The 27,731-nt window shown below is 54.9% G+C and overlaps 1 protein-coding gene across 4 annotated transcripts in view; it reads left to right on the top strand.

Moving 5' to 3' along the window:
• Positions 1 to 27,731, top strand: part of ZNF185 (zinc finger protein 185 with LIM domain) — a 74,067-nt gene that overhangs the window by 4,819 nt on the left and 41,517 nt on the right. For 2 of the 4 annotated variants that reach the window (XM_078063895.1, XM_078063892.1), the window contains exons 1-10: positions 7,656 to 7,812; positions 21,319 to 21,397; positions 21,524 to 21,647; positions 22,041 to 22,106; positions 24,093 to 24,131; positions 24,234 to 24,311; positions 24,918 to 25,007; positions 25,885 to 25,971; positions 26,938 to 27,021; positions 27,333 to 27,374. In XM_078063895.1, the coding sequence (XP_077920021.1) occupies positions 21,364 to 21,397; positions 21,524 to 21,647; positions 22,041 to 22,106; positions 24,093 to 24,131; positions 24,234 to 24,311; positions 24,918 to 25,007; positions 25,885 to 25,971; positions 26,938 to 27,021; positions 27,333 to 27,374 (644 nt within the window). In that variant the 5' untranslated portion in view covers positions 7,656 to 7,812; positions 21,319 to 21,363. Of the gene's footprint in view, positions 1 to 7,655; positions 7,813 to 21,318; positions 21,398 to 21,523; positions 21,648 to 22,040; positions 22,107 to 24,092; positions 24,132 to 24,233; positions 24,312 to 24,917; positions 25,008 to 25,884; positions 25,972 to 26,937; positions 27,022 to 27,332; positions 27,375 to 27,731 lie in introns of those variants that run through there. The other 2 variants (XM_078063894.1, XM_078063893.1) reach the window with 2 other exon arrangements.

Here is a 27,731-nt window from a genome sequence, read left to right as displayed (position 1 = left end):
GAGTTGACCTTCAGACATTGAAAGGGAGGAAAAAGATTTCCTTGGCCCTTTTAGGGTCTTTTTTGGGTCTAGAAATTAGACTGACACAGACAGAATAACAAGAGAGAAACATACACACTTATTTAAAGTTTTATGTGACATGGGAGCCTTCCTAAGGAAGAGAAGACCTGAAGAAATGGTTAAACCTGAGTGTTTCCATACCAGGTTTGGTGAAGAGTGGAAAGTTGTGAAAAGATATGATAGGATAAAGAGTTGGAGCTAAGTGCAGTAAACTGCGGGGAAACTTAGCAAGGCCTGTTTGTTCAGATACTTCTTGGGGTCCGCCTTCCCCTTGGATGTTGTTTTCCTCAGGGTATATAGGGAGGGCACCTCTCACATGAGGGTCTTACAATCTGCTTCGGGGGTAAGGGTGGGGCGGGGGAGAGGGGGAAGGTCAGAAAGCTTCCTGCTTATGCTGTTCTCTCAAACTCCATCTTAATATTTAATATACCAAGGTGCCATGTTTTAGGGTAGCATGTCCTAAACCCCATCCACAGCCATATGGTGATTTCATTGACATGTTTCCATGTATATATACCAAGAATAGAAACTCTATTTTTTTTTTAAGATTTTATTTATTTATTTGAGAGAGAGAGAGAATGAGAGACAGAGAGCACGAGAGGGCAGAGGGTCAGAGGGAGAAGCAGACCCCCCGCTGAGCAGGGAGCCCAATGTGGGACTCGATCCCGGGACTCCAGGATCATGACCTGAGCCGAAGGCAGTCGCTTAACCAACTGAGCCACCCAGGTGCCCGAAACTCTATTTTTAGTACTTCCCATGTAACCTTTACAACCCCAGGAGGCAGATGCTGGTATTCTCACCTCTATTGTATAGGTTAGAAATGGAAACCAGAGAGGGCAAGTAATTGGCCCAAGGTCACACTGCTATTAATTGGCACAGCTAGGATTTGCACCCAGACAGTCCAGTTCCAGAAGCTGTGCTCCTAACCTTCAATACCTCCAGATAAGTGGAGTGTCAGGGAGGCCAAGAGCAGCATGTTTTTCCAGAATGAAGGTGTGATCAACTATGGTTAAAAGGTTAATAAAGCAAGGGCAGAGATGTGAGCACTGGGTTTGGCAACATGGAGATCATTTGTAACCTTGACATTTTAGGAGAGTGTTAGGGTTGAAATCCTAATGGAAATGGGTTTATGAGACAGTGGGAGAAGTAGAGACTATGAGTCTAGACATCTCTTTCACAGAGATTTCCTCAGTAGAGGAGCATAGAAAAGGGACATGAACTGGAGATGGGAGTGGGTTAAGTGAGATTCTTCTTTTATTTTTTAATGTTGATGGGAATGCTCCAAATGATGCAAAAGAGAAAAGGGATAATTACAAAGAGGGGAGTCCTTGTGAATGTGAGAAAGGGTAAGATCCAGAAATTTGTGTTGATACTATTCTGCATAGTTGTGTGACCTGTGCCAGCAGCATCATTGTCTTGGGGAAGGTATGAAGAAAGCAGATGTCTACATTTGTCCAGATTTAATGCCATGTCAAGTGGAGGTCAGAGGGACAGTGCAATAAAGGATATTCAGGTGTTGACAAGAGAGTTGTCAAAGTGATGGGCCATTGTCTCTAAGCTGTATAGGGAGAGAAGTGAACAGAGGAAAGGGCTAATGAACGGGGATAAGGTAGAGGAGCAAACGGGTGGGAGGTCCCTGCGATCTGGAAAGATAGTTGTTGCTATCTTTCCTCGAAAGTCGATGAACAAGCCTGTTGGAAAGAGAAGAGGTAGGGGTCAGGAAGTGGAAGATTCCAGAGGTGACAGGATGCAGGCTGCAGTGGAATTGACAGGGTCTTCAGAGATGTCAAGGTCAAAGAACTGGGAGGCCTGAAAGGTGCTGACGAATGGTCCACAGGCACGGATGCTGAAGTCACACATTTATTACTCACATCCAAGTGATCTGGGTGGAAAAGCAGGATGAGCCAGGTGCGAAGACTTGCCTGAAGGTTGAATGGTGTGTTAACCAGTTGGCCTGACCTGTGAAGGAGAACTTTTCAGCCAAGGGCAGACTAGTCTATCTAGAGGTAGATGGGGTGTGGGAGAAGAAAGAACCTCCACAGGGTGGGGCTGCAGGAAGACTTGTTTCAGTTAAGGAGGTAGGGGAGAGCTTCCTTCTAAGGAGAAGTGGAGCACCTAGAGTGGCACCGTCCAATACAGAAAGTTCTGTCTACAGGAGCTGCTAGCCACATGTGGCTATTGAACACTCGAAGTGTGGCTATTGTGACTGAGGAACTGAATTTTCAATTTTATTTCATTGTGATCAATTAAATTTAAATAGCCACATGCAGCCGGTGGCCACTCTAATGGCCAGTGAAGCTCTAGGAAATGTGCTGCTTAGGGAGCTGCAGTCCTCAAAGTCACGTTTGGGCAGGTTGGGAAGCAAGGGAAGGGAAGGGAAGGGAAGGGAAGGGAATGGGCTCAGGACACGATGCCGGGGAGCCTAGAGCCATTTGGTCAAGGTATAGGTACAGGTTACTGGGGCCAAGTAGAATGGACAGGGGACAGGTATGCTCCACATCCTGGCTTTTCTGATCCCTTGTAATGAGAGCCAGACCCTTCCCGCTATGCTGAGAAGATGTGAGTTGCCACCAAAGAAGGCTTTGGCCAGCAGCACCTTGATCCTGCTCAGGCAGCCTCTGAACTTTTCCCTCCAGTCTCTCAAAGGCTGTTCCCCTTGAGGAGATCAAGTCAGCTAAGCGTCCAGGGAGGTTTCCAGAAAAGACTAATAGAGAAGCATACATCCTGAAAGAGGTGAGTCACAGTAACCTGGCTCTCCTGTGTAAAAGAGTTTCAAGGATCCACTGCATTTCCCCTTCCCAGGTGGGCATTTCCCAAGTGCAAGGGCAATGCTTAACCAAAAGGAACAAATCAGAAACTCTTGGAGCTGGACAGACCCTCAGGTTGCTGTGGCCTCAGCTCTGCTGGCCAGTCGTTTAGCCAGGCCAGGCTTAGCAAGGTCCCTGAGTGAGCTCCCATCCTTGCCAGACAGATCTAGCTGTTCAGAGGCCAGTTTTCCCTTGCAGCCTGCATCCCCCTCTGCCAGGTCTCCCAGCCCTGGGCACCAGTCAAGTCAGAGGCACTCCACACACCCCAACACCAACTCTGGCCTTCCCGTTTTCTGAGCAGGTGGTAGCTTCCACACCTTTTTTCTTCTGGGCCAGTGCTCACAATGCAGTGGAAATCGGTCTTTCAAGTGGGTCCTGGGAGCCTGGACTGCTTCTGGGGCATCAGCATGGCTTCTAGGGGGCAGGGCTTGGGACTGGCTTGGGGGAGGGGCTCCCAGCAGGGCCAGACAGCTTCCAGATTCCCCAGTCACTGGGACCCTCAGCATGGCCCCTTGCCCAGAGTAGCTGAGCTTGGGGATGAGGGGGGACTGGGCAGGGAGCCCACTGTCTCCTCCTCATGACTTCCCTTCCTCCTCATCCCAGGAGCCTCCTTGCCGGCCAACTGTACTAAAACTCCGGAAAACCATGGCGGGGAGGTTTTCCAATTAGAACATTCTTTTTCCGATCTGTGGATGATTCTTAAAGCAGCAAAAAGCCATTCTTCAGGGCATTCAGGGATTATCTGCCAGCAAGGCCTTGGCTCAGCTTGTGCACTCGTGCTCTGGAGGCCTGGCCTGGGGCTGCTTCAGAGCCAGAGATGAGAAGCAATCTGAGTTCTGGGGCATCAGGTCACATAGGCCAAAACTGATGGCAGAGTGTTTCCTGGACTTATTCAAAATAGTAGATTCAAAGGGCAGTGGAGAGTCCAGCCTGTAGGGGTGGGAGATGTCAACTTGACCTGACCTGCATGACCTGACCTCCCTGCTCCCGGTGGGGCCACTGTCCACGGAGCAAGAAATCCCAAGGCATGGATTCTGCCCCTTGGAACTGAACTGGTCTGCCTTTCCCATCAGACTGGGAGCTGCTCCAAGACAGGACTGGGTCTGACTGGTCTCTGAGTGGGTGGAGGGTGTGGCAGTGTGGTGGGGAACAGGAGGCCCAAAGGGGACACTTGGTGAGTGAGAGTATGCATTTGTGCCAGGGAAGGGGACCAGCCCCTTAGCTGGGAATACAGGCCGAGGGCAGGGCGGGCCCCTCCCCCAGGGGCAAGACTGGGCAGGCAGGGTCTCACCGACAGATTGGATCAGCTCCCAGTATCCTGGAGAGCTGGTTACAGATTCAGAGGTCTGGCCTTACAGGTTCGGAGCTCCGTAGGGGCTGCTGTGGGTGCACCCATGCCTGGGGACCCCTGCCCTCAGGTGACCCATCCTGCTCGGAGCTGGCAGAGTCACCCAGCAAGTGGAAACTGGTTGAAGAGCTTAGGAAGATGAGGCAGCAGGGTGAGCACTGGAAGGAGGGAGGGAAGAAGAGGATTAGGGCGCAAACAGGAGCCCAGCCCTCCCCACACGTGAACCTGAGCACCCTAGCTGGACAGGAGCTCCATCCAGAGTAACTGAAGACCTGGCTTTAGTCCTAGCTCTGCCTCAGACTGGCTGTATGGCCCCAGCTAGATGCCATCCCTGCCTGGGCCTATTTCCCTATTTATACAATGGCAGAGTTTGGGTCAGTGCTTCGTCTCCAGTTCCCTCCAATATGAGGACCCCCTGCTTGAGGGTTGGCTTTGGGGCCTGACAGCTTTCAGAACCCCACCCATTATCCCCCTCCCAAGCCTGGGAACTCTTTGGCTACAGTGGTTTGCCCGAGTTTTGTTCCCGGCCCTGGAGCCTCCCTAGAGCTTAGGAGCACTGCTGGCCCGTTCTTTCCAAAGAGCCACTTATCCCCCTACTCGTCTGCTTACTTCAACCTGGTCTCCTAGAGAATCTGTCTTCTTGCCTGCTCATGGGCTGTGACCTCCCTCCACTTCGGAGGGGTTGTCACCTACCCTCTCTTGCCTCTACCTTCCAGGCCTCTTGCCTCCCCAAACAGCCCAGCCTGGCCCCACTCTCAAGCCCACCCTAGTTAAAGGCTTGAGCTGAGAATAGAAAGGGACAGGGCCAAACTCAGGCCAGGCAGAGGTAGAGCCCAGTCTGGAGGCAGCCAACAGTCACAGGGTCTTGGCCCTCAAGTTGTAGGCTAAGGTGAAGTTTATGAAGAAGCCCTCAAGTTGTAGGCTAAGGTGAAGTTCATGAAGAAGCCAGTGTTGTGGCTGAGAGCGGGTAGAAGGTCACTACCAAGGGGACATCTTGTGCAGGGGCTCAGTGGTATGAAAGCACTTGCTGTGTCTGGGCCCAGGTGTCTGAGGACAAAGAGTCAAAGAAGAGGCTGATGAAGTTGGCAGGGGCCTTGAAGCCTGGCTGAGGTGGCTGGGGGTGGCCCTGGCAGGAGTGGGAGTTCTGTTGGGGCAGTGAACAGGGGGGGCAAGGCAGGGCAGGGTAGGGCAAGGCAGTTGCCATTCGAGTCAAACCCGTTCGCAGGTGAGATCAGCTGCAGGGCCTGGCAGTCTGGGAGGGAGGGAGGAGTTGAGGAAAGGCTGGTCTCTTAGGCTGGCGCTGTTGTGGCATATCTGGCCTGGGCAAGGGCTGAATCACCTGGGACATGGGAAGAGCTCAAGGCGCCAGGGCAGCCCAACCCAGGACAGCACTCACTGAGTGGCCATTGGTGTCCTTGGACCCCACTCTTGCTTGTGCTCTCTAGCTGGCCCACCCACACTTAAGGCTCTGGACCAAGATTGCCCTTTCCCACTGGTGGCCTTGGGAGGCAAGGGCCACCCTCTTCCTCACCCTTACATCTAACCCATCACCGTGCCCTCCACATTCTACATCTTTAGGCTAGGGGTTTTTGAAAGGGAAGGGGGCCCAGAAAGGGGATGTGACACACCCTAGGTCATACAGTGGGTGTATTTAGGAGTTCAGACACCAAGCCAAATCCATGGCCACCAGCAGCCCAAGGTGGGGGACGAGAAGGCGTTAGATGCTGGTCACCAGACTGGAAGCAGAAAAATGCTGACTGGCAAGAGACGGATGAACCGAAGTGACTTTATATACAATTCCCCCATCCCCACCCTCACACACATAGTCACACAGACACAGGGTCACCTCCTTCCCACCTGACAAAGCCCAGGAAGAGAACATAAAAATAGATTCCAGAGTTTCAATCACCTCTCAATCCCCTCCTTCTGTAATTCCTCTCTGACCCCTTGTGCTTGTCTCTATGCCCCAGTGATGACTCAGATGGGGCACTGCCCTCCTGGAGCTCACCATCTAGAACAATAAAGGGTGATGTCCACTATGCTAGATCAATGTCAGCAGAGGAAATGGGGAAGGAAGCAATCTACTTGCCTGGGTGGCCCATGCAGTCAGAAAAGGATCTACAGCCACTTGAGTGAAGGTTTGGAGAATGTCTAAGACAAGGGGACAAAGAACATTCTAGGGAGTCTGAGTGCCAGGAGCAAATGCCACAAGGAGATAGGACTTGTGATATATTCAAAAGGCAGAAGGAAGGGAGTGTGGCTGGAAATGCAGAGAGAGGCTGGCGCCACCTATCCTTGGGCTCTCTTAAAGTTTGGCTTTTATCCTGAGAGCAATGGGAAGCCATCAAAAGAGTTGCAAGCATGTAAACTACTAAACTGACTTCTGTGTGGAGACTGGATGGAAAGGAAGGCAAGGCCAGAGGCAGGGAAACCAGCAAGGAGGCTGGCCCCATAGTCCAGGCTTGGACTAGGGTGGTGGCAGTGGGCATGCACAGAAGTCTACAGATTGGAGGGCCATTTGGGATATAAACTTGAGCCTGTCATCCTGATAGGCCAACTTTTGGCCAACTGTATACCTCTGTTGGACTGATTTAACTGTCTCTTGTATCGGAGGCATTCCCTGGACCCACAGGTAGGGTTGGGGCTTCCTTCCTAGCCCCTAGCCCCGTGCCTTGCACGTAGCAAGTACTCAGGAAGCATGATTCAATGACACAAGTACTCAGGAAGCATGAATGAATGACACTTAATCAGACTGCACTGGCCCTAGGGGTCTGGGTGTGTCACCTGTGAGGCGGCCCGGCTTGCTGAGAAGGTGCTCCCAGCGTGGCTTTTCAGGCTGAGAACTTCCCTAGTGCCGCCGGTGAGCCGGGCTCCCTCACTTTCTTCTCCTCCTTCCCAGCCTCTGGGACTTCCTGTATGATCTCAGCCTCTGGCCCCTCGGCCCCCCTCCCCGCCCCTGTCTGGGATTTTCATCTGTAAAATGGATCTAGGAACAGTAGTTCTCAACAGAATTAACCCGCAGCATCTGTGGAAGTCATTGGCCCCGAGTGGGGGCCAGAGCGCGTCGGGTGCGGGCAGGGGCGCAGTGGGCAGCCGGCGCCCTTCACGTGGCGGAGACCTCCCGGCCGAGGGCCGCAAGCCCGCAGGAATTGGCCTGGAAGCTTTCCACCGTGGCAGAGCCTTCTGGAGCTTGCTCTGGGCTCGGCGTGGGGAGCCCCGGCCTTGATTTCTCCAGCAGCCCCGCGGGGCGGGGCTGGGAAGGGGCGGGCGGGCCGAGGACACTGGCGGGAGAATGTGCGGAATGTGCCAGGCGCATCTACCTACCCCAAGAGCGGGCAGAGGAAGGGGGCCGGCCGAGGGGAGGGGCGAGGGGCGAGGCGCTGGGCGCCGGTGAAAACCTGTTTGTTCTCCTGCGGGTGGAGCCCAGTCCGCGCCTTCTCGCTGCGCTGCGCGCTGTCCGCTGCGCTCGGCGCCCGCCGCCCCGCACCCGCCGCCCCGGCCCGGCCCGGCCCGGCTGGGCGCTGTCCACCTGAGGGAGCCCGCGCCCCGTGCCCGCCCTGTCCTCTGCCCGCCCCGCGAGCCGGGCACCTGTGCCAGGTAGGGCTGTCGAGTCGCCGTTGGTGTGGCCCGGTGGAGAGGCAGCGGTGGGGGGCGGGGGGCGCCTGGCCCATGCCCAGCCAGGCGGCAGGGACAATTCGGGGCCTCAGTTTCCCCTTCCATAATCCTCACCCGCGCCACGCATTTCTCCCGGGCTTCCATCAGGAGGCAGTGCCCTTGGTTTTCTGGTTTTCACTGTAAGCAAAGATACTAACCTAGAGAGGCAAAGAAGTCTGGCCTCCTCACCCCTTCTGGAGGAGAAGGTTTGATTGTTAGTGAATGGCCTGGAGCCAGGGTGCTCTGAGAGTTGATTGCAGGCAAAAGAATCAGGACATTTCAGATCAGCTAGTTCACTGTGTCCATTTTATAGGTAAGAACACTGAGATCCAGAGGCTGGCTCACCCTGAAGCCCAGAGCAGGGGGCTTGAGGGTTGTTTGTGACGAGGATATGCTGGGCACAGGGCAACCTCCTGGAGGGCTACCAGAAAGGTAGCTGCCCCAGACAGAAGGCGCCGAATCAAGTGTCACTGGGTGTTATCAACAGGATCTGCAGCAAACTGGCTCTGTGGCTGAATTGTTTGGATGGGGGCAGGGGAGCCAAGAGCCTTGTCCTCTTTGGAAAGGCACAGTGATACCTGGCCTCAGGAAGACTGAATGCTCAGCATCTCTGACTGCTCTGCCCCTTCTGAGCTGGGGGCATCTGGGCAGCTCATCAGTCCAAGGAGGTAACACATCAGGCCTCCTCCCACCCAGGGCTGCTGGGGGCTCAGATGTGTTCAGTGTGAGTGGGACTGGGCTCTGGAACATCTGAGGTATGGTAGGAATAGTGTTCTCACTGAGCTGTTGGCACCTAGCTTTGACATTGTGGAAGGCTGTGCATCTCAGGATCACACTCTGTGAACCCTGAGAGAGAGCCCCCTCACACCCCATTCAGCGGTGGTTGAGACCTCCCTCCCCTGGACCCACTCTTGCTTTGGTCTCATGGCCCTTTAGATTTCTGGTCATGGTACCTGGCTGGGGACAGGAAGCAGGGTCCCATGGGCTGATTGATTAGCCTGGGCAGTGGGGAAGGGCTCTGGGTTCCTGCTCCCTCTTCACCAGCTCACATCATGCAGGGAAGGGGAAGAAGGGGACGGTCCTGCCTTCCCCAAGCCTCCACTGCCCCATCTGAAAAATCAGAGGCAGCCCAGGGGCCAGCTCAGAGGCCCTGCTTGCCACTTAGAAGCGTCTGGCCAGGACTAGATGCACAGACCAGGGGCCTGTGCTGTTTGTCTCATTAGCCCTGGGCCATCCCAGGATGGGAAGGAGCAGATCCACCTCACTTGCCCTACGCCCTCCTTCCACCAATTATGAGCCCCAGCCCTTGTGCCTTCCTGGCCTGGACTTCAGATGCTCTGGCCTGCCTGGAGGCTCTATACCCAGCTGTGGGAAGCTGATGGAAGGTACCCAGATCTGTTCATTTCCACCCTTTGGACATTCAGAAGTCGGCAACAGAGGTGGCCCATGACCATATTGGGTGCTGCAGCTCTGAGTGGCATAAACACAAGGGGCTGTGGGAGCCTGGAACAGGGAAGCAGCTCTGACTTGGAGGATCAGGGAAGGCTTCTTGGAGGAGGAGGGCTTGGAAGCAAGGGGAGGAGCTCAGCAGCTGTCAGGTCAAGGTCTCCATGTCCTTTGAGGCTGCATGGGTCTAGCCTCCCTCTTGTTCCTGAAAAACCAAAACCAGTTCTTCCTAAGCCCCTATATGTTCTCCCCAGAGCTGGGCAGCAGGGGCCTGGAGAGAAATCAGATGCAGGCCTTGCCCCAAGGAGTGACAATCTGGCTGGGAAGGTGGACAGCCACTCAGTAGGGAGCTACCACCAGCATCGAAAGTATCCACCTCACTTCCTCCTCAGTCAGAGTCCAGATTTCAGACAGTCCCCCACCTGAGGGCAGTGACCCCAGGGGTGGCCAGTGTTTCACCTCAGCCTCCCTTAGCATGCCTAGTGCCCCTTGTGTTTCTGCCTAGTGCCCCTGTAGCCTCCTGAGATCTAGCAGGGCAGAGAGGCATCAGCACCTGGTCCCCGAACTGTCCTCAGTCTCATGCCAAGAAAAGTCCCAGATCTGGCTCAATGTACTCTGGAAGCTGGAAGCCTGCCTTCTTCCTTCCCCACTCAGCTTCCACGGGTGACTGACCCCTTTGGTCCGGATCTTGCTTCGAGCCACAGCCCATAAGGTGCCAGCTCATGCATAACACCAGCTTGCTTTCTGCTTGCTGAGCCCTGAGGCTGCCCCCACCGCCGGGCCCTCCTGCGATGGGATAGAACCATGGCTGGAGAAGAGGAGAGCTGTTTTCCATGGCTTCAGAGCTCTGAACAGCAACCCACATGGTGCCCCAGGCCTTTGGGCTCCTGTGGTTGGGAATCATCAGGGACTCTGCATTCATGTCCACTGTGCCTGCAGAGAGCTGGCTGATGGCAGGACAAGGGCAGTGCACGCGGGGGACCCACGTTTCTGAGAGTGACGTTCGGGGGAAGCTGGCTGATTCGGGGAGTGTCTTCTGATTACTTGCCTGTGTTGGGCACTGGGGACAGCAGTGACTGAGAACTGAGAAGCGTGGGGGTAGGAAAGCAGGAGGGACAGAACCGTTGCTTCTGAGAGTCAGTGAGCTGGCAGGAGACTCATGAAGTGGAGCAGGGAGATGAATGGTAGTAGAGTGTGTGATGGAACAGGGAGGTGCCTCTACAGCCTAGTGGTAAGAGAGCAGCTCAGAGGTCAGATTGGGTTCCAACCCCAGCTCAGCCACCATCCAGTTGTGCAAACCTGAGCATATCACACAACCTCTGGAGGCCTCGGTTTTGTCACCTCTACAGAAGGGAGGCTGAAGCTGGGAGCACAGATTGAGCCAGGACCACAGGCCCCAGGGTCCACGGTGGCCAGGGTGAGGTCGGGGCCAGGCTGGGAGGAATGTGGGCTCCCCACCTAAAGACAAATGGTTTAAAAACCACTGCTAGTCTGTTCCAGTGATGTGGATGGTGTCTACCCACAGTTAAATTATTTGCCACAGAACACTTAATTCTTAGATCATTTCTGGATGCGTACTAAAATCTGATTTGCTTTCTTTTTTAATGTTTGCTGTTTTCATTTTTAACTGTTTATCTTGGATTGATTTAAAACTCACAGAAAAGTTGTGAGAATGATACCAAGAGCTCCCTCAAAGCCTCATCTGGATTCCCTGTTGTGAACTTTCCTGATGGTTTTCTTTAGGAGCACTTGTGTGACGGTAACATTCGTTGAGGAGTGGCCATGGAGGGATCAGGAAGTGGGCAGGGCTGGCGTCAGTTCTTTTTTCCAAAAGGGAAACTGAGGCACAGAGGGGCACTCACTCAAGACTCATTTGAGGATTAGGAATGGAGCCAGGTTACCTTGTCTCACAGACAAGCATGTATGCATTTGGTGAGTGTTTTCTGATTACTTGCCTGTGTTGGGCACTGGGGACAGCAGTGACTGAGAACTGAGAAGGGTGGGGGTAGGAAAGCAGGAGGGACAGGTCTGGGTGGAGAAGGGCCTGGAAAGTGAAAAGTTAAGAGGCCCATTGTCAAACTCTAATGTGGGGAGACAGGAACCTACAGCTTAAGCACATGTCCCAGGAGTTTTGGATTCTAGAGGGACCCAGAGGCCACTTTCAGAAACACCGTCTAGGTTTTTCCCATTGGAAACATGCTCACTTCCCACTTCAAGAGAGAGCCAAGAAGCGGAGCCATTGGTGGTGATGATGGAGGTGGCTGTGGGGCCCCGTGGCCCTGCCCTGGGTCAGAGAGGAGACCTGGCCTCTGGGGCCAGTGGTGGGCAGGCCCCACGCTCCCACAGGTTGTCGCTGATGGTCCTGGCCTTGGACCCTTTAGTCTGGTTCCAGTGATCATTGGCTCAGCACACCACTTTTTGATGACTAGGTCAGTTTTCCAGAGAGCTTGATGTGACAAGGGGCTCCAGGCACAGGAATGGGTGAAAATGCTTACGTCAGGCGGTGCCTGGTTTAGGCTAAAAAAACACAACAAAGACCCAGGATTTGCCTCACCACTTCTGCCTGCTGAGTTCCTACTCATTCTTTCATTCTTTTGGGAGGGCCTGAGCCAAGGGCACTTCCTTGGGAAATGCAGCAGTCTGGCAGTGCCCTAGAAGGGCTGCTCTAGGTTCCTGTCTGTCGGTCGGTCTGTCTGCCCAGCACCCAGGCTGGCTGCCAACTTTCCATAAATGGTTGCTGAATAAATGAAAATGTGGCCTTGGGCAAATGCTTTCTCCTCTCTGAGTCTCCGTATTCTTATCAAAAAATGGGGACAGTGATAATAGGTGGGGGTGGAGTGCAGGAGACTCTGGGTCTGGGGCACACAGGAAGGGGAGAGAACAGCTGGGAGGAGGCCTGTTGGAGCTCTGCTGGGGTGGGAGGTTTTGTTGGGTAGGAGAGGGGGCTGGGTACCTCTTTTCCTCTTGAGCTTTACTCATGATCACCTGTAACGAGGACAAAAGGAATTCTTTGGCCAATGTTAGTCAGGAGCAAGTTGGGGGGGATTTCCCTGCCAGGCTGACTAGGGGGCAGCAGTGAAGGTACAGGGGTATTCCTGAAGAGGGAGTTGGTTGAGCTGGGGGTGGGCTCCATGACCCCTGAGTCCCTTCGGCTGTCTGGGTGCAGATTGGGATAGCATCTCTGCCCCACTGCGATAGGCTTAAGACCAGCTTGGTTCCCAGGCTACAAGGGTACAGGGAGTGGAGGACAGAGCCAGCCCAGGCCCTGAAGGAGAACTCCCACTGTGGGAGGTGGAGGCCCTGGGATCAACGGGAATAATTCATATAGGTGGTTCTGGAACGGGGTTCTGTTTGGAGTGAGGCCTCCTGGGCTCTGCTATCCCCCATCATTTTAGCCCTGCCCAGACCCCTGGTCTCTACAGAGCATCTCAGAGGACCCTGCCCAGAAGCCCTTGCTGGCCCTTGAGGCTAAGCCATCTCTGAAATGGCTCAGTCACCCCAAGCAGTCACTTGTGTCCAGCCTATAGAGAACTAGAAAATGGGCACAGGAGAGCCAGGAGAAATCCCAGCCCCTCAGGAGGAACAGGCGGCCATGGCTCTCTTTGCCCCCTTGGGGCTTGAATTCTTCACTGCCTCTGGAAAGAGCTGGCCCGCCTCAGACCCTCAGACAGCTGCCTCCCAGGGCCTTCCAGCACTGACGCCGAGAAGTCTAGATTCTGGGATGTTGGGGGTGGGCTGGGGGGGAGGTGAAATTCCAGACTTTCATGTAGAAGTCATTTACCTGTAAAGCACATTTACAAATACTCCCCCCCACACACACACATGCATTCTTTTTCCATATTACATTTTTCCCTCTGTAATCCAAGTCTCCTCCAGCTCTTTCTTCCACGTGGTGCGCCTCCTTCCTCCTGCCCTATTAGCTTCCATGCAGGAGTCCCTGCAACTGCAGCATCATGTGCAGGTCAAGGTCCCCTGCTCTTCTGGGCTCCTGGGAGCTGCATGCTGAGCAGCAGACTGGGGGCTGGGGGAGCTCTGACATGACCCAGCCACTCAGCCATCACTCTGGCAGGCCTCTGAAGGGCCCCCTAGTCCTGAATTGCTGCTGAGACCCTCTGGATCCTGGGTATCTTTGGAGCAACAGCTCAGTGCCTGCTCCACCCCTCCTGGAGGAAAGCAACCTGTCTGCGTACTGTCGTCTGGCCACTGAGACTGGGAATCAGGATGTCCTCATTCATGAGACCTGGCCACAGGTGGCTGCTTCATAAAACATTTGATCATTCCAGCCCTTGGCTGCCTGAGTGTTGGCCTGGGTCTAAACTTAGACATTAGGCCAAGTACCTTCAGAAAGGATCGGGTGAGGGCACCCAGGCAGGGGGTGGGGGTCACACTCCCTGACTTTTGGTGTCCCCAGCTCCTTCACACTCCATGCTGTATCCTGCCTGTGGTCTCACTCCATTCGTCTCTTTGTCCAGGCCTTTTTCAGCCTGGCATGTGGAGTGCCTGCCAGCTCATCCTTGGACTTCCCACTGCAGCCTCCTGGGAGAGCCTGCCCCATGGCCTGGGCACTCCCTGAGATGCTGGGCTTTCGACTCCAGGTGATGTTCCAGAGGGAGGACAGAACAGGGCGAGAAGCTCCCTGAAAACAGCACTACATGGGGTCCCATGCCCTGGTGATGAGCACAGGAGCTGCACTGAAACTCATGCCTTCCCCTCCATGACTAGGGACTTCATCTGCAGCCGGAGAGTAACTGACATGTCCAGTGACTTGTTTTGACAGAACTAGGACTTGGACTCCTTGTCTAATGCTCTTTCATTTGCACCTGAGTTAGAAGAGACATCATGGATGTGTGGCTTCTTGGCCTTGGCCAAGTCCTCCACATCTCTAACAGCATGAGTGTGCCCCTCCCATGAAATGACACATAATGAACGCAGCTGGCTTGGCTCTACAGCTTTCTGAACAAGCATTATCTCTTACCCCCTTCTTAGCTTCTGTTTCTGCTGCTTAGAGGGAAAAGGTAGGAGGCAGGGTTCTCTAGCAGGCAGGTTTCGACTACTTCAGCATTACCCTTCCCCCGGTAACCCAGATCACCCCAATCTTGGTATAGTTCATTACCCTGAAGAAACTTGAGTGGGAGGCTCTCATGGGCATTTATGCATAAGGGAGGAGACTTACCTGGAAGCTCAAAGGCATTTGCTTGGAACACACCCAAAGAGGACCCAGATACCCATTCTGGAAGGTGGATCTAAGGCACAGGGTCTTTTCTTTGAGTCTTTCCCCCCATCCTGGGGCCACTGATGGCGGTTTGTCCAAAGGGAACATTTACAGTGAGAATGAGCAGGAGCCTCGTCCCCATGCTCAGAATCCCCCATCACCAGTTGGGCCAGAAGGGAGGCATGGAGGGACTCTGGTCAGGGGAGCTATGTGGGCCCTAGCAGCCCAGAGCCTTGGGGTTGTAGAGCCCAACTCAGGCTGTTATAGGAAGGCAAGAGGGGACAGGTGGGACAGGTATGACAGCTGTGGTCCTCCTTGCAGGCTTTGTCTTTCCATAATTTAGTCAGTGACACCCTCACCCGATGATGGGGAGCCAAGGTTCCATGGCAGAAAGGAGTCTCCTTCCTGCTAGGTCAATTGTCTTCTGTGAGAATGCCTAACAGTGCCCAGTGGAAGGACCACAACTGGCTGGGTTTACCCATCTTAGGAACAAGTTGCTGGGAGACAAGGGACTTTTCATCATTTTACCTCTTCCCTCATGACCCAGATGGGAGCACTTATATTTTTATTGAAGTGACTCTTGGGTTCTGCCTCTATTAGGGCTCCCTGCTTTGGAGCCCCATGAAAATGCTCACAGACAGAATTTTACTCAAACGTGGCCTGAAGTTGGCCCAGCAACCGGCCCATGCACTGGGTGGTGCAAGGCCTTGATGCCTTTGTCTAGATGGCACTTGCCACATCTGTATTTGGTCACTGGACTTGACTGTATGGGCCATGTTTTGGGTTGTGCCCTCTTGTCCTGTCCCACTGCTTCCTCAGCCACCCCTGACTTACACTTAAGGGGTCAACCCAGAGTTGAGCTGTGGGCTCGGGTTCCAAAAGACAGAACTACATGGGATCCCTGCTGGCCAGGGATGGGGCTCACAGAAAGTTGGTACACATAGGGAAACACAGCCGGGCTCCCTCTCAGCCCTCTGGGCACAGATTGTCAAAACTCACCTCTGGGGAAGAAGTCATGCCCCTTGCTCTTGTGTCTGTGGTGTGCCCACTCATGCTTGCTCACTGTGGCCAGTGCCCAGCGCACACACATTCAGACAAGCCCCCACACCTGTATCCTTTGGCTGCGGCTCCTTTGTGTGTGAAGCTAAGGGTGTTTTGTTCCAGCACTCCACCAGTCCCCAGCCACCCACTTGCTCAGCTTGCTGTCTTCTTGCACATAAGCCCTTGGCACAAAGATCCCGGGCCAGGGTCCCCGGGGCTGGGGTGGGCCCATGGGGCCGAGGGCCGGGCTGCCTGTGTTCGCAGGCCCAGCGGCCTTGCCCCCTCACTGGTGTTCACCCAGTTGTCTGGAAGAGTCCAGCCTGTCCCAGCTGTGCGGGGGGCGGTGGGGAAGGGCATTTCAGTCCTGGGCAGGCCGGCATGGGGGCAGCTGCAGCACCGGAGTAAAGGCTCCAGGATGGGTGATACTCGGGGTTCAGAGACAGCCACCAGGGCAGAGGCTGTGCTCTGATTGAGGTGGGCTCTGTACCTCTACACCTTCCTCTCCTATGGTTCCCTTTTCCTTCCAGGCTAGTGGGAAATGCGGACATTTTTAGTGCAGTGTGACTGAGAATGAGACCAGGCTGTGTTCCTCAGCCAAGGAGCTGTGGGACTTGAGGGCTCCTCTGGGACATGCTGCCTGGGCTGAGGCTCAAGGCCATCTGGCAAGGAGGTAGCTGCAAGGGCAAAGACACCGAAGTCTGTTTGAGAAAAAGGGCGTGCACAACATGGAAAGTCAAGCAGGGTGGCAATTCTAGAAAATTTTCTCTGAATTAGCCTTCTCATCTATGAGGCAGAGCACGCCCTGTCCTTGGGGGGTGATGGGACACCCCTCCTCCTGCTGCTTCTCTCTCCATCTCTGTCTCCTTGTGCATCAGCCAAGCCTTTGCGTCACTGTCTTCCGATTCCCTGGCTCCCTCCCTCCTGCTAATCTGCCTGCATCAGCTCCAGCTCCACTCCCTGACCACACCGGGCTTGCTGTGGCCTGGGGAAAACAGGCTCCTTGCACTCCCTCATTGGCTTTTTGCTTCTCTCTATCTAATCAGGGCCAGAGGCCCCTCCTGGGAGGTTGCTGGAAAGCCTTTGAGAGGCTTCAGCTGTAGGAAGGTGCATTTGGAGGCCATCTCCATCAGGGAGGGCCTGTCCCCATCTCCCCCACTCATTCTTGCTAAGGATGCTCCCCCTGGTTGCCCCAAGAGACATCTGTGGGCTAATGGGAGGGTAGAAAGAAGGATGTGAAGGGCCAAGCGGTGGGCTGGAGGCACCCATCTAGTGTCTGAGGTGGCCTGGCCTGCTCAGGAGGATTTTGACCTAGTCCTGAGCTGCCCTGGGACAGGCTGGTGTAGTCTGAGTGTAGGGCCTTGCTTGGATTTGGCACAAGGAGTTGCTCTATGAGGGATAGCTAGGGTGAAAGGTGGCAGATAAGCCACCTGTTCCTTTGGTGGCCCAGGCTAGGCCCCTAAGCAGGGCATATGGCAATTCCTAAGGTACCGGCAGACTTTTTGTATCAAGGTAGAAACAGGAGCTGTAGTACTGAAAAGGTGCAGAGTGGTTGTCCTGACCGGAAATGCACTCACACGTGCCATTTAGGAGACGAGGACACCCACCAACATCATGACACCCAAACTGTGGGGTAGAAAAGAGCTGGCACCAAAGTCTAGGCAATGACACGTGCTCTGGCTTAGTAGGTCCACTTTACAGATGAGGAAACTGAGGCCCGGACAGTGAGACAATGTCACAGCCATGTGAAGCCACTTAGGGATGAGGAGCAAAGATGTGAGCTGTCAGGCCAGGTGGCCCTTCTGGATGGCAGGTCTCACGTGCCAGGGGGGCCTAGGAGGGTCTGAAGGAAGCGCAAGTGCCCAGAAGAAGAGGAAGACTAGAAGTGGGGTGGGAACGTGCCTGTTCTCCCCCCCACGGGAGCTGTGGGCAAAGAGGACCCAGGATCCTAGAGGAGGTCGTGTGTGTGCCTGCAGGTGGCAAGGCTCTGCTCAGAGCAGCACAGAGGGTCCCTAGAGGCCCAAGGTACACCCCCCCCCCCCGCATCCAAGATGCCTACCCTGGGGGAGGGAGAGAATTCCCGCTGCATCCGTTGGCTCTCCTCACTTCCCAGTCCTTCCTCAGCACTGCTCACCTGGCATCAACTTCTGAGATCCATCATTAGATATCCAAGCAGCCCCAGCTCCCGTTTCCTTTGGTTAAGCCACTGTTTGTTTAGTCTTTATCACACAGGCAATGCACATCCATTATAGGAAAAATAGAATACACAGAAGAGCAAAGTATTTTGGTATATATCCATCCAGATGTTTCTTTCCCTGTGCATCGTAATGTACATAGATTTTTAAGTAAATGGCACCATCCTTCACATCTTTTTTTAAAGATTTTATTTATTTATCTATTTATTTAGAGTGGGGGAGGGGCAGAGGGTGAGGGAGAGAGAAAACCTCAAGCAGACTCTGCTCTGAGCATGGAGCCCGACCTGGGGCTCAGTCTCACAACCCTGAGATCATGACCTGGGCTGAAACCGAGAATTGGACGCTTAATCAACTGAGCCACTCAGGTGCCCCTCTACACATCTTTTTTTTTTAAAGCTTTCTTTCACTTAACGATATAAGGAAACCATATATAGGAAGGTTTGTTAAATACCACTATATATCAATATCATTTGTAATGACTACATAGTAGTTGCTTGAATAATGGATCAGAATATGTTTAAATATGACTGTTGGGAATTTAGATTATTGCCTAATTTTCACCATTATACTCAGCACTGGGATAGCACCCCTCTAGTATACTTTGTTCTCCTTACTCATTTGTGTCCTTAGGAGAGATTGCTGTGACGGGGAGCTGAAAGACCAATGGTCTTACCCTGTCTCAGGCTTTCAGTACATATAGAGATTTGTCCTCTGAAAAGATGTGTTCATTGACCTGTCCGCCAACAGTGCGTGAGAGCTGCCTGTCTGTAGTGAGGGTTTACCCAGCTGTCCATTGACTGGGGATGAAGGGGATGGTGGGTCTGAGAGGAGACCTGGGTCCAAGGAGGGGTGGCAATGTTTGGTTAGCCAGAAGCATGGCTCCTGCCAGCTTTCAGTGCAGAGTGTGTTTTGGTGGTGTGAGGGGGGTGCCTGGGTTCTGTCCTTGCTGAGGCTGGTAGAGGGAGTAGGTCTTGTCTGGGAAGACTTCGATCAACAGTACCAAGGCACTCAGGTCAAAAGAGGGGAGAGCCCAGTAGGAGCAGGAACAGGCAAGACAAGTGGGCCCTCCAGGAAGGGGCAGGGCTTAGCTCAGCAGGAGGAGTTGGAGGGCATTCTGGGCGGGGGGGGGGGGGTACCAACATAAGCAAAGGCATAGGGATTACCATGGCAGGGCCACCTTCCAGGTATGTTGAGAGACATTGTCTTCTTGGAGCACAGTGTCAACATCGAGGGACACTTGTGAGAAAAGTGGCTGGGTCAGGGGACTGGGGAGTTTGCCCCCAGGCTTAGAGACAGTGGAGAGCCAGCAGAAGTTGAATGAGAAACGAGGGCTGATGTGGGCCAAGGTGCAGGAATGAAAGCAGGGGTTCAGGGCTGTGTGGGGCAGGGAGAGGAGGGAGTGGTGAAGTGGAGGGGAAAGGCAGCTCTGTAGTTGGGACATGAATTCAAACCGCATGTGTCCATCTGTCTGTCTGGGGTTCATCATTTTAAAGGCTCTCCAAAGAGCTGCCTTCTTCAATCCCATGGGAAGACACTATTTCCTCCCTCTTTCAGATTTACTATCCTATCAAAAAAGGACATTAGACTTCTGAGATGTGGCACAGGCCTGCTCTTTGTCTGGTGAGGTGGGGGCAATAAGACTTGAGTCTTGTGATTGGGGTCTTAGCTGTAAAGATGGGACCTAAGACAAGTCCAGTCCTCCTTACTGTGGGCTCTTACACGTGTCCCTGCCCTTTTGGCCAAGGAGTTCCCAATGGCCCCTCTGCCTCTGTCATTCTGCATGTGTGTGCATCTGTCCTGATTTTGGAGGTAGCTGGTTTGGTTCTGATTTGGCAGAAAACTTCTAGGCAGTGTGGGCAACAGGTTTGTCAAGGGGAAACTGAAGACTTCCTGAAGGAACCTAAAGACTCAGCCGTAGGAGAGGCCCTGAGCTGGGGCCCAGAGAAGGTAAGGGACTTGCCCAAGGTCTCACAGTCAATCAGAAGCACCGGCAGACTGAGGGGCCAAGATCCCAGGTGGCAACTCTGTCTGTGTGCCCGGCCCAGTGGAGCTACTCCATGGGCTGCTGGGATGGGACAGTTGGACCTATGAGGTCCACAGATCACCTATGGAATGAGTTCCGCTCAATAGAAATCTGACGTGGCAGCTTTGGGCAGGGGCTGGGCAGTGGGGCAGTGATGAGGTGCCGCTCCTGGCAAGCAGCAGCCTTGGGCCTCCTGGGCTGCTCCTTCAGTGTGGTTTATGGGAAAGCCAGTTCTTGCTGATGCGGCAGATTCGGTTTGCTCTTGGCCCTTGCCTTACCTATTTTCGTGTGCCCCTGACCTCTAAGGAAACATGTCCAGGCCTTGCCAGCTGGCAGCAGGGCCTGGCCACTCTGGGCCTGGCCCTGGAGAGGCCCCGAGGGTGGCAGGCTCCTAAGAGGGAGACTGCTGTGCCTCAGGACTGTTCTGGCAGGGCCACGGCCCCTCCTTCCCATCATGCCCGCTTGCCTGAACCTCCAGCCCTTCTCTTGAGCTCCAAGGGGCCAGCTGTGGCAGGCCAGGGCTGGGATTAAACTCACAACATGGGCCTTCCATCTCCCCGAAGCACTGTGCCAGTCCCAGCTTGGAGAGTTGGCTTCCTCACCCCAGCCCCTTCTGGGGCAAAGACCTTCACGGTGCTGTGAAGGCCTCAGAGACCACTGTGGTCCACCCCTCGCTGGCCACAGGACGGAAGCACGTGGCTCAAGGGCAGAGAAGAGGCAAGGAGGGACAGCAGCGTAAGAATACGGAGAGGAAGAGAAAGAAAGCAGAGCGTAGCAGCAAGTCCTTACAACTAGCCAACCCCTGAGCCCTCAGGCTGTGCTTATACTGACTGAAGACCACTGACGGTTCCCTCTCCCAGCGAGGACAGGTTGAGAGTCACTGCTGCTTGGCTCCTGTCCAACTGCCCTGAGATCTTTGCCGTGCCAGGTGGTGCCAGGCATTTGTAAGAACATTGGTGCATTCTGCCTTCATAGCAGTCCTGAAGGGTAGACTTTTTACAATCCCGTTTTACAAATGAGGACACTGAGGCAGACTGGAGAGGTGAGCTGACCAGCCCAAAGTCCGTCAGACAGCAACTAATGAGTGAGAGAGATGGTCCGGCCCCAAAGCAGCTGGTCTCCCAGCCCCCACCCTTCCCCTAGTCCCTCTTTCGGAGTCCACCAGTGCCAGCCCTCAGGAAGCCTGACTCTGTGGCGGCCCCACCGCTGCCACTCTGTCCCCTGCACTCCCCTGGTCCTGGAATCTGGCCATCAGAGCTCTCTAGGAGGGTTCGTGGCCTGCCCTTATCAGCTATCTCTTGAACAGACAGCCCCGGCAGCCCATGCCGTGTTCCCCAGGTGAACAGCTCTGGGCAGACAGGGGGATGCACCACCTGACAGTGGCAGATCCAGTGTGTGCTCACTCCCTGGCCTCTGCCCACTACCCAGAACTGCACCGACTCTTGCTTCCCAATGCCGAAAGGACAGTCTGGATGGTCTTGCGAGCCATTATAAATGCATCAAGTGACAAGCCATGTGCTTGCCTTTGCCCCCAGGAGCCCTGTCGAATCAACTGAGAAGGGATCTGCAGAGCAAACACCATGAGTATCTCAGCTCTTGGAAGCAGCACTAAAGGTGAGGCCTGGGCTCCCTCTTGTCCCAGGCTTTGGGGGAGCGGCACACTGGGAGGACTGGAAGGGAGGCCTCAGGGTTCTGGGGCTGGGCTCCCCTTCTGAGGCTGCCTGGCCTTGCTCCTTCCAGGGAAGCCCCTACCACCAGGTGAGGAAGAACGCAATAATGTCCTCAAACAGATGAAGGTTCGAACCACACTGAAGGGGGACAAGAGCTGGATCACCAAGCAGGATGAATCGGAGGGCCACACTCTGTAAGTCCAGGAAGCTGGGAAGCCAGCAAAAATGGGGTCGGGTGGGCCTGTGATCCACAGGGGCCTGTCAGTACCTGGGGATGCTGAGGGACTTCTACCACTCAGACCTCTGCCGGGCCACGTGGCCACAGGCCAGCTGGGGAGGGCGGAGCGCGGGAAAGCAATCCAGCTGAGGCCACACTCACCCTGTGACTTTGGGTGCTGAGTGGGCCTGTGGAATGTGAAGGCAGGGCCAGGGAAGGCGAGCGTGAGATGAGAATGGTGGGCCAAGTTACTGAGGTGCACATGCTGCACCCCACCTCACCTGCTTTGAGTCAGCAGGCAGCCTCTAGGATGGAGGCTGCAGGGTGGCTGATGGTAGGGAGCCACTTTTTCACGACTCTTTTTCCCCAGAGAGCTGCCCTCTGGTCGGAGTCGTGCCACATCTTTTTCATCAGCTGGGGAAGTCCCGAAGGCCAGGTAAGAGGTGGTGCCCAGATGGCTGGTGGGTGGACCTCATGCTGCAGTCTTCAGGGGATAAGGAGGATCCCAAGCTTGGAAGAGATGTCAGGGTCTGCAGTGAGTCATTTCAAATGCATAGGAAGGACAGGCTTTTCTGCTCTGGTCCCCCTTGGGAAAGGGAATGCAGGAGTCACTGGGTTCAGGTGCCTGGCCTTGCTGTGTGACCTTGAAGCTGGCTGCCTAAGGGCCCTCCATGGTTCCAGCTGTCTACTAGACATTGAGAAGCCCCCGCAGGGGGTGAGACAACATCTCTGAGGTGGTTTAGGCAGCTTTGAGAGTCACACTTGACTCTCTCCCATGGGGAGCCCTGACTGCTGAGGATACTTGGTAAGCAGCATGTCACGGGACACTCACACATTTGTTCCAACTGTCTCCCAAGTTCAGGATGACCTATTTTGACAGCTAGCCAAAGGGAACAGCCCATCACGTCTCTACTCTGAGGACTTCCACATATCGGTGTCTAGGGATGCTCTGGAGCTCCTGAGAAGCAAGAAGGTTGGCAGGTCGTGGTAGAGGCAGTGGTCACTGTTAGGTCCCAGGGGCTGCCTCTGATAATTACGGACTTGCCCATCACCATTGTTCACTGACTCAGCACCCACTACCAGCCAAGTCCTGTGCTTGGCACACAGGACACAGCTCTCCCCTCAGGGAACTGACATCTTAGCGGGGAACACAGGCATGACCCAAGTAGAGAGATGATCATAAAAGAGAGAATTATGGATTGTGATTGCTGCAGTTGGCAAAGTTGCTGAAGACCTGAGGACGGTTCGAAGATAGTCTACTCACTGGGGGGCTTGTTTACTTTGGGTGGCGCAGTTCTCACCCTGAGCCTCTGTTTGGAGGTATGTTTGGAAAGCACATCCCGGGGCACTGTGACTCAGGGCCTAGAGCAGGGATACCTGAAAGTCTACATAAACTTTGGCTCTCATTCTCTCCTAGGCACAGGTATTTTAGCCAAAAATGGTTGTGTGGCTAGATGGGGGGAAAGTGACCTTTCTTTCTCAGGTCCCACCCCAAGTGTTCTTGCAACTTTGTCACTTCCAGGAGAGGCTGTCCCTATTAAGGACAAGGATCTGTCAAGATGGAGAACACTGGGGCTCTGGGCTGTCCTTCCCACCTGCTTGCATGGGGTTCCCTTAGACCCACTCCCCCCACCCCTGCTCCAGCACTAAACTCTGTTCCTACACAGAAGGGCCATCTGCCGAATCCTTGTCTCCTGCCCCTGCACCCCAAACTCACAGCTCTTGGCTGCCTGACACTACCAGTCCTCTGAGCCCCCCCAGTTGCTCCCAAGGAGGAGGTACCCAGCATGTGCAGTCTGTTTTCCAGCCATGCCCTCCAGTCCCAAACTTTCATCAAGACAGTGATGTGGGCGTCTTAGGAGCTGCAGGAGGGAAGCCCCAAGGAGCAGGAAGGAAGGGGTATCTGGCTTTAGTTCTACCCCTTGGGCCCTCGTGAGCCTCTCCAAAGGAGGCTGTGCAGAGATATCAGGTCAGAGACCATGGACTCTCCCCGCCATAGGCCTCTGACCACGGAGCCTCCAGTTCTGAGAGTAGAGGGTGAGAGGGCTGTCAGCAATCCCAAAAGACCTCTCACGGGAGTGTTGGGCCCTGGCAGGCCAGGAAAAAGCTGGAGTTTGGAGGAGAACCCTCTTCAGCAAATGCTCAGCCATGGAGTACAGCTTCCTGGGCCCTTGGTGTGAGCCAGGACCATACTGGGCCAGTCCTGGAAGAATCAGCCATAGGTACCTTTCCTGCGGAGCATGGGAGAGATGGGCAGAGCGGAACAGGCACCCTGGCTTGGGGTGAAGGGGTGGCTGCCCCTCTTGCTGCCCTCATTCTGACCACACTTGGACACCCACCAGCCAATCCACTTTGCTGTCATTGGGTGCAGGAGAAAGTAGGGCATCTTTGCTTCACTTCATACCTTCTTTTCCCTCGGCAGGCCTCCAAGCACGAGGGCTCCCACTGGCTATATCATCCGGTAGGTGACCACAGGACCCTGCCCACTTCCCTATGTCTACCCGCACTGTTCCCAGGCTTCTCACAGGGGAGCTCACTGGACTACTTCTGGGCTCTCTTTTAGGGGAGTGTTCACCAAGCCCATAGACAGCTCGTGTCAGCCCCAGCAACACTTCCCCAAGGCCAACGGAGCTCCAAAAAGGTGTGTGTCCATGGGGTGAGGGCCTAGGCCAAGCAGCAGGTATGAGGGCCTATGCCAAGCTCGTGGCAGAGAGATTACTCTTCCTGTCACTAAGGGGAGCGGGCAGGAAGGGTGGTAGGTGGGAGCTCTCTGCCTGTGTAGGTCAGGGCCCTGGATAGCAGTGCTGGGACAGAAAGCCCCCAGGTGGATGTGTGGTCCGGTTTGGACACTTGGGTTTCCCAGCAGCCATGTCTCTGGGAGACCCTGCGCCACCACCCAACTGGCCCTGGTCACTGGGGCAGAGACACAGGGAGGAGGCTGGGCAGGCTTCACAGCCGACCTGCTGGCTGACCGCACCGAGCTGTGTGCTTTAGTCCACCTTCTTCCCAGCAGACTGAGGTGACACATCATCATCAAAGCACCCTGGTGTCAAGTTGAACCTGGGCTCCATCAGAGAGGCAGGGCCAAGGGACCTGGGCCTACCCATGGCAGGAGAGCCTGGGTGTCTGGCAGGGCCGAGAGAAAAGAGGAAAGGCCACCGGCCACATGCCTCCTGGGCCATGTGGGCAGATTTGGAAGCAAGAGGGGGCCTGGGAGTGGGCACATGGGAACTCCTTTCCTCTCCAGTGCTACCGGTCTACTGAGAGCAGCTCCTACTGGGCCTCCCCGCCCCTCCTCCTCTGGCTATAAGATGACCACTGAGGATTACAAGAAGCTGTAAGTACGCAATTGCAGACCCAGCTCAGTTCCCTCCTCCAAGGACCAGCCCAAACACCAGGCCAGCTGAGGGCAGCTGGTTGCTTGCCTCTGAGCATGGCCCAGGAGTGCCAGTCCTGCCAGCCTGACATTCCTGCCAGTTGCCACTGTGACCTGGAGCTTACCAAGGAGGTGACAAACCCCAGAAAGCCGGACAGCTGTACACATTGCACTTCTGATCTGAGGCAGAGCACGGGCTGTAAAGAAGCTTATTGAAGGGGCCAGTGGGTCTGGAGAAAGCGTCACGGATCATGGCTCTGGGGCCGCTGCTGGTTGGCTCTGTTTCCTGGACATGCCTCTGCACCCCTCGGGGGTTCAAGCTAGGCTGGGCTGGGGCCTTATGAGCCCAAGCGTGCTGATGGCCCTGGCAGCCTATCCATTATTGGCATTTTGTGCTGAAATCTGAGCTGCTTCTTGGATATAAATCTTTGGGGCTCCCCTTCTGGCCCCTATCAAAGAAGCCCCCCACTATGTGCCCAGGGAGGGGGGATTCTGGACAGAAGTGTGGGTTGTACCTATAGTTCCCAGGGGCCCCCCATTTATATATTGCTTTCTATCCCTTGTCACAATCATCCAGTGACATGGAGCAGCTAGGAAATCTTTCTGGAGAAGGGGAGAGGCTTGAACTGGGTCTTGAGGGACAGTTAGGGTTGGCATAAGGAGAGAAAAGAGGGCTGGCTCTTGAGGAGGAAGAAGTGGTGTGAACAAAGGCTCAGAGGCAACAATGCTGTAAGTCAGGAAGCCTTACTGGGGGTGGCAGCCCGTGACAGGGAGCAGGGGCAGAGGTGGGGGGAGGGGCCACAACCAACAGTGTGCTCAACCCCTCCGCCTCCCCCAGGGCACCCTACAATGTCAGGCGGAGCTCAGCATCAGGGGCTGCTGAAGAGGAGGAGGTGCCCTTCTCGTCTGACGAGCAGAAACGGAGGTAACGGTGCCTGCTGGCCGTCCCACGGGCAGGGCAGGGGCCCAAGTTTGCGTGGACCAGTGACATGGGCATTGTGCCAGCTGGGGTGACGAAATGCACAGCATGTATAATATCAGTGCCGGCCTGTTTCCTGGAGAAGCAGCGGCCAGCAGCAGGTGTCATTTACTGAGTCCCAGAACCACCTCCTCAGTGCTGGGCCAGCTCAGAGGACCCTCTTATGAACCTTTTAGGGAGCAGAACCTAGGTAACGAGGGTCTGGGGACAGCCTCAACTGTGGGTGGACAGACTGGAGGGAGGGAGGTGCTTTGAGACTTTATATCAATTTGTTTAAAAAGGGTCCTGAGCAAATTGGATCCAAACCGTCCATGCCCCCGGGAGGGGCTGTTGGTGTGTGTTGTGCGTACAGAGTCCGGGCAGAGCTCCAGACGTGCCGGTGCCCCTCACCCCCACATGAGGCCCAGGTGCTTTGGCAGCAGCTAGGCCCTGAGGAAATAAAACCCCTGTGGGCTCAGCCTGACCCCGATCCCAATGTCTGTTGGGCTTCGTGAAGCTCCTGTGCTGAGGGTCTGGCAGATGGGCAATCCTAAGGGCAGAAGTCCCCGGGCCTGGGAGGTATAGGGGAATAGCCAGAAGCTCCAGAGCCAGGCTGCTGGGCATTGACTGTCCACTGTGCCACCGGCTAGGAGTGTAGTCTCTAAAGTCACTAAAGCTCCCTGTGCCTCAGTTTCCTCATCTGTAAATTGTGGGTGAAACTAGCACCTACCTTCCTGGGTTGTAAGCGTTCAATGAGACACCATGGATGGGCAGCATCCAGCACAGGGCCGGGCCTCATATGTCTCTCTGTTTCCTTTGAATAGTTCTGGGAGCAGGTGCTAATTTGGCTTCATGTGCTTGCCTCTCTGGGCTATGCTAGCAGACTGAGTCCTGCCTTATGCCATTAGATGCCCCCTCCCTGTGCCACCCCAGGTCAGAGGCTGCAAGCAGTGTGGTGAGGAAGACAGCTCCCCGGGAGCACTCCTACGTTCTGTCGGCAGCCAAGAAGAGCACCAGGTGAGTTACACGGCAGGAGACACGGCAGGGCCTGGCTTCTGGGCCGGCTCAGCTACCAAGTGGCTCCCTTCCCGTCAGGGCTCCAGGGTTCCTTTGGCTAGTCAGGGGTTGATCGAGAGAACCCTCCTAGCCGGACATTCTGGGATCCTCAGATGTACTTTCTGGAAAACTGAGAGGTCTGGCTCCTGCCATCAGGAATAGTGAGGTACTAGGAATGAGAGAGAAGGCCAGGTCCCTGTAAAGCAAAGTGGTCATGATATCACCTGTCCACGGGTTCTGTCCAACACATTGCCTTTCTGCTTCCTTTTCAGCAGCCCTACCCAGGAGATGCAGGCCCCATTCATGGCGAAGAGGTAAATGTCAGCAAGCGAAGCCTTGGAAGCCTCTTGCTGGCTACAGAGAAGGTCTCCTGCCGGCAGGGGTGGATTATGGGCGCCATGGAAAGCAGGCGCAGAGTGGGAAGTTCTGAGGGGCTGGTGGCTTCTGTTTAGAGGCCAGGCGAGCAACTGGGTGGCTGTGGTGACACTTCCATTTGCTAACAGGGCGAGGCTGCTGACCCCCAGTAGAGTCATAGTGTTTCCAAGGGCCTCTGAGGTTTCGAAGGAAATGTAGCTACCAGGCTGGACAATGCCTTGGCAGGAGGGATTATTGGGCTGGGGTCCAGAGGTTTGTCACTGGGAGCCTCTGCCTGGCCAGGCCCTTGGAAGTGA

Source organism: Halichoerus grypus, chromosome X (genome assembly GCF_964656455.1).
Source record: "Halichoerus grypus chromosome X, mHalGry1.hap1.1, whole genome shotgun sequence".
Lineage (NCBI taxonomy): Eukaryota > Metazoa > Chordata > Mammalia > Carnivora > Phocidae > Halichoerus > Halichoerus grypus.
The sequence above is the reverse complement of the archived record's forward strand: the minus strand, read 5'-3'. Positions and strand labels throughout refer to the sequence as shown.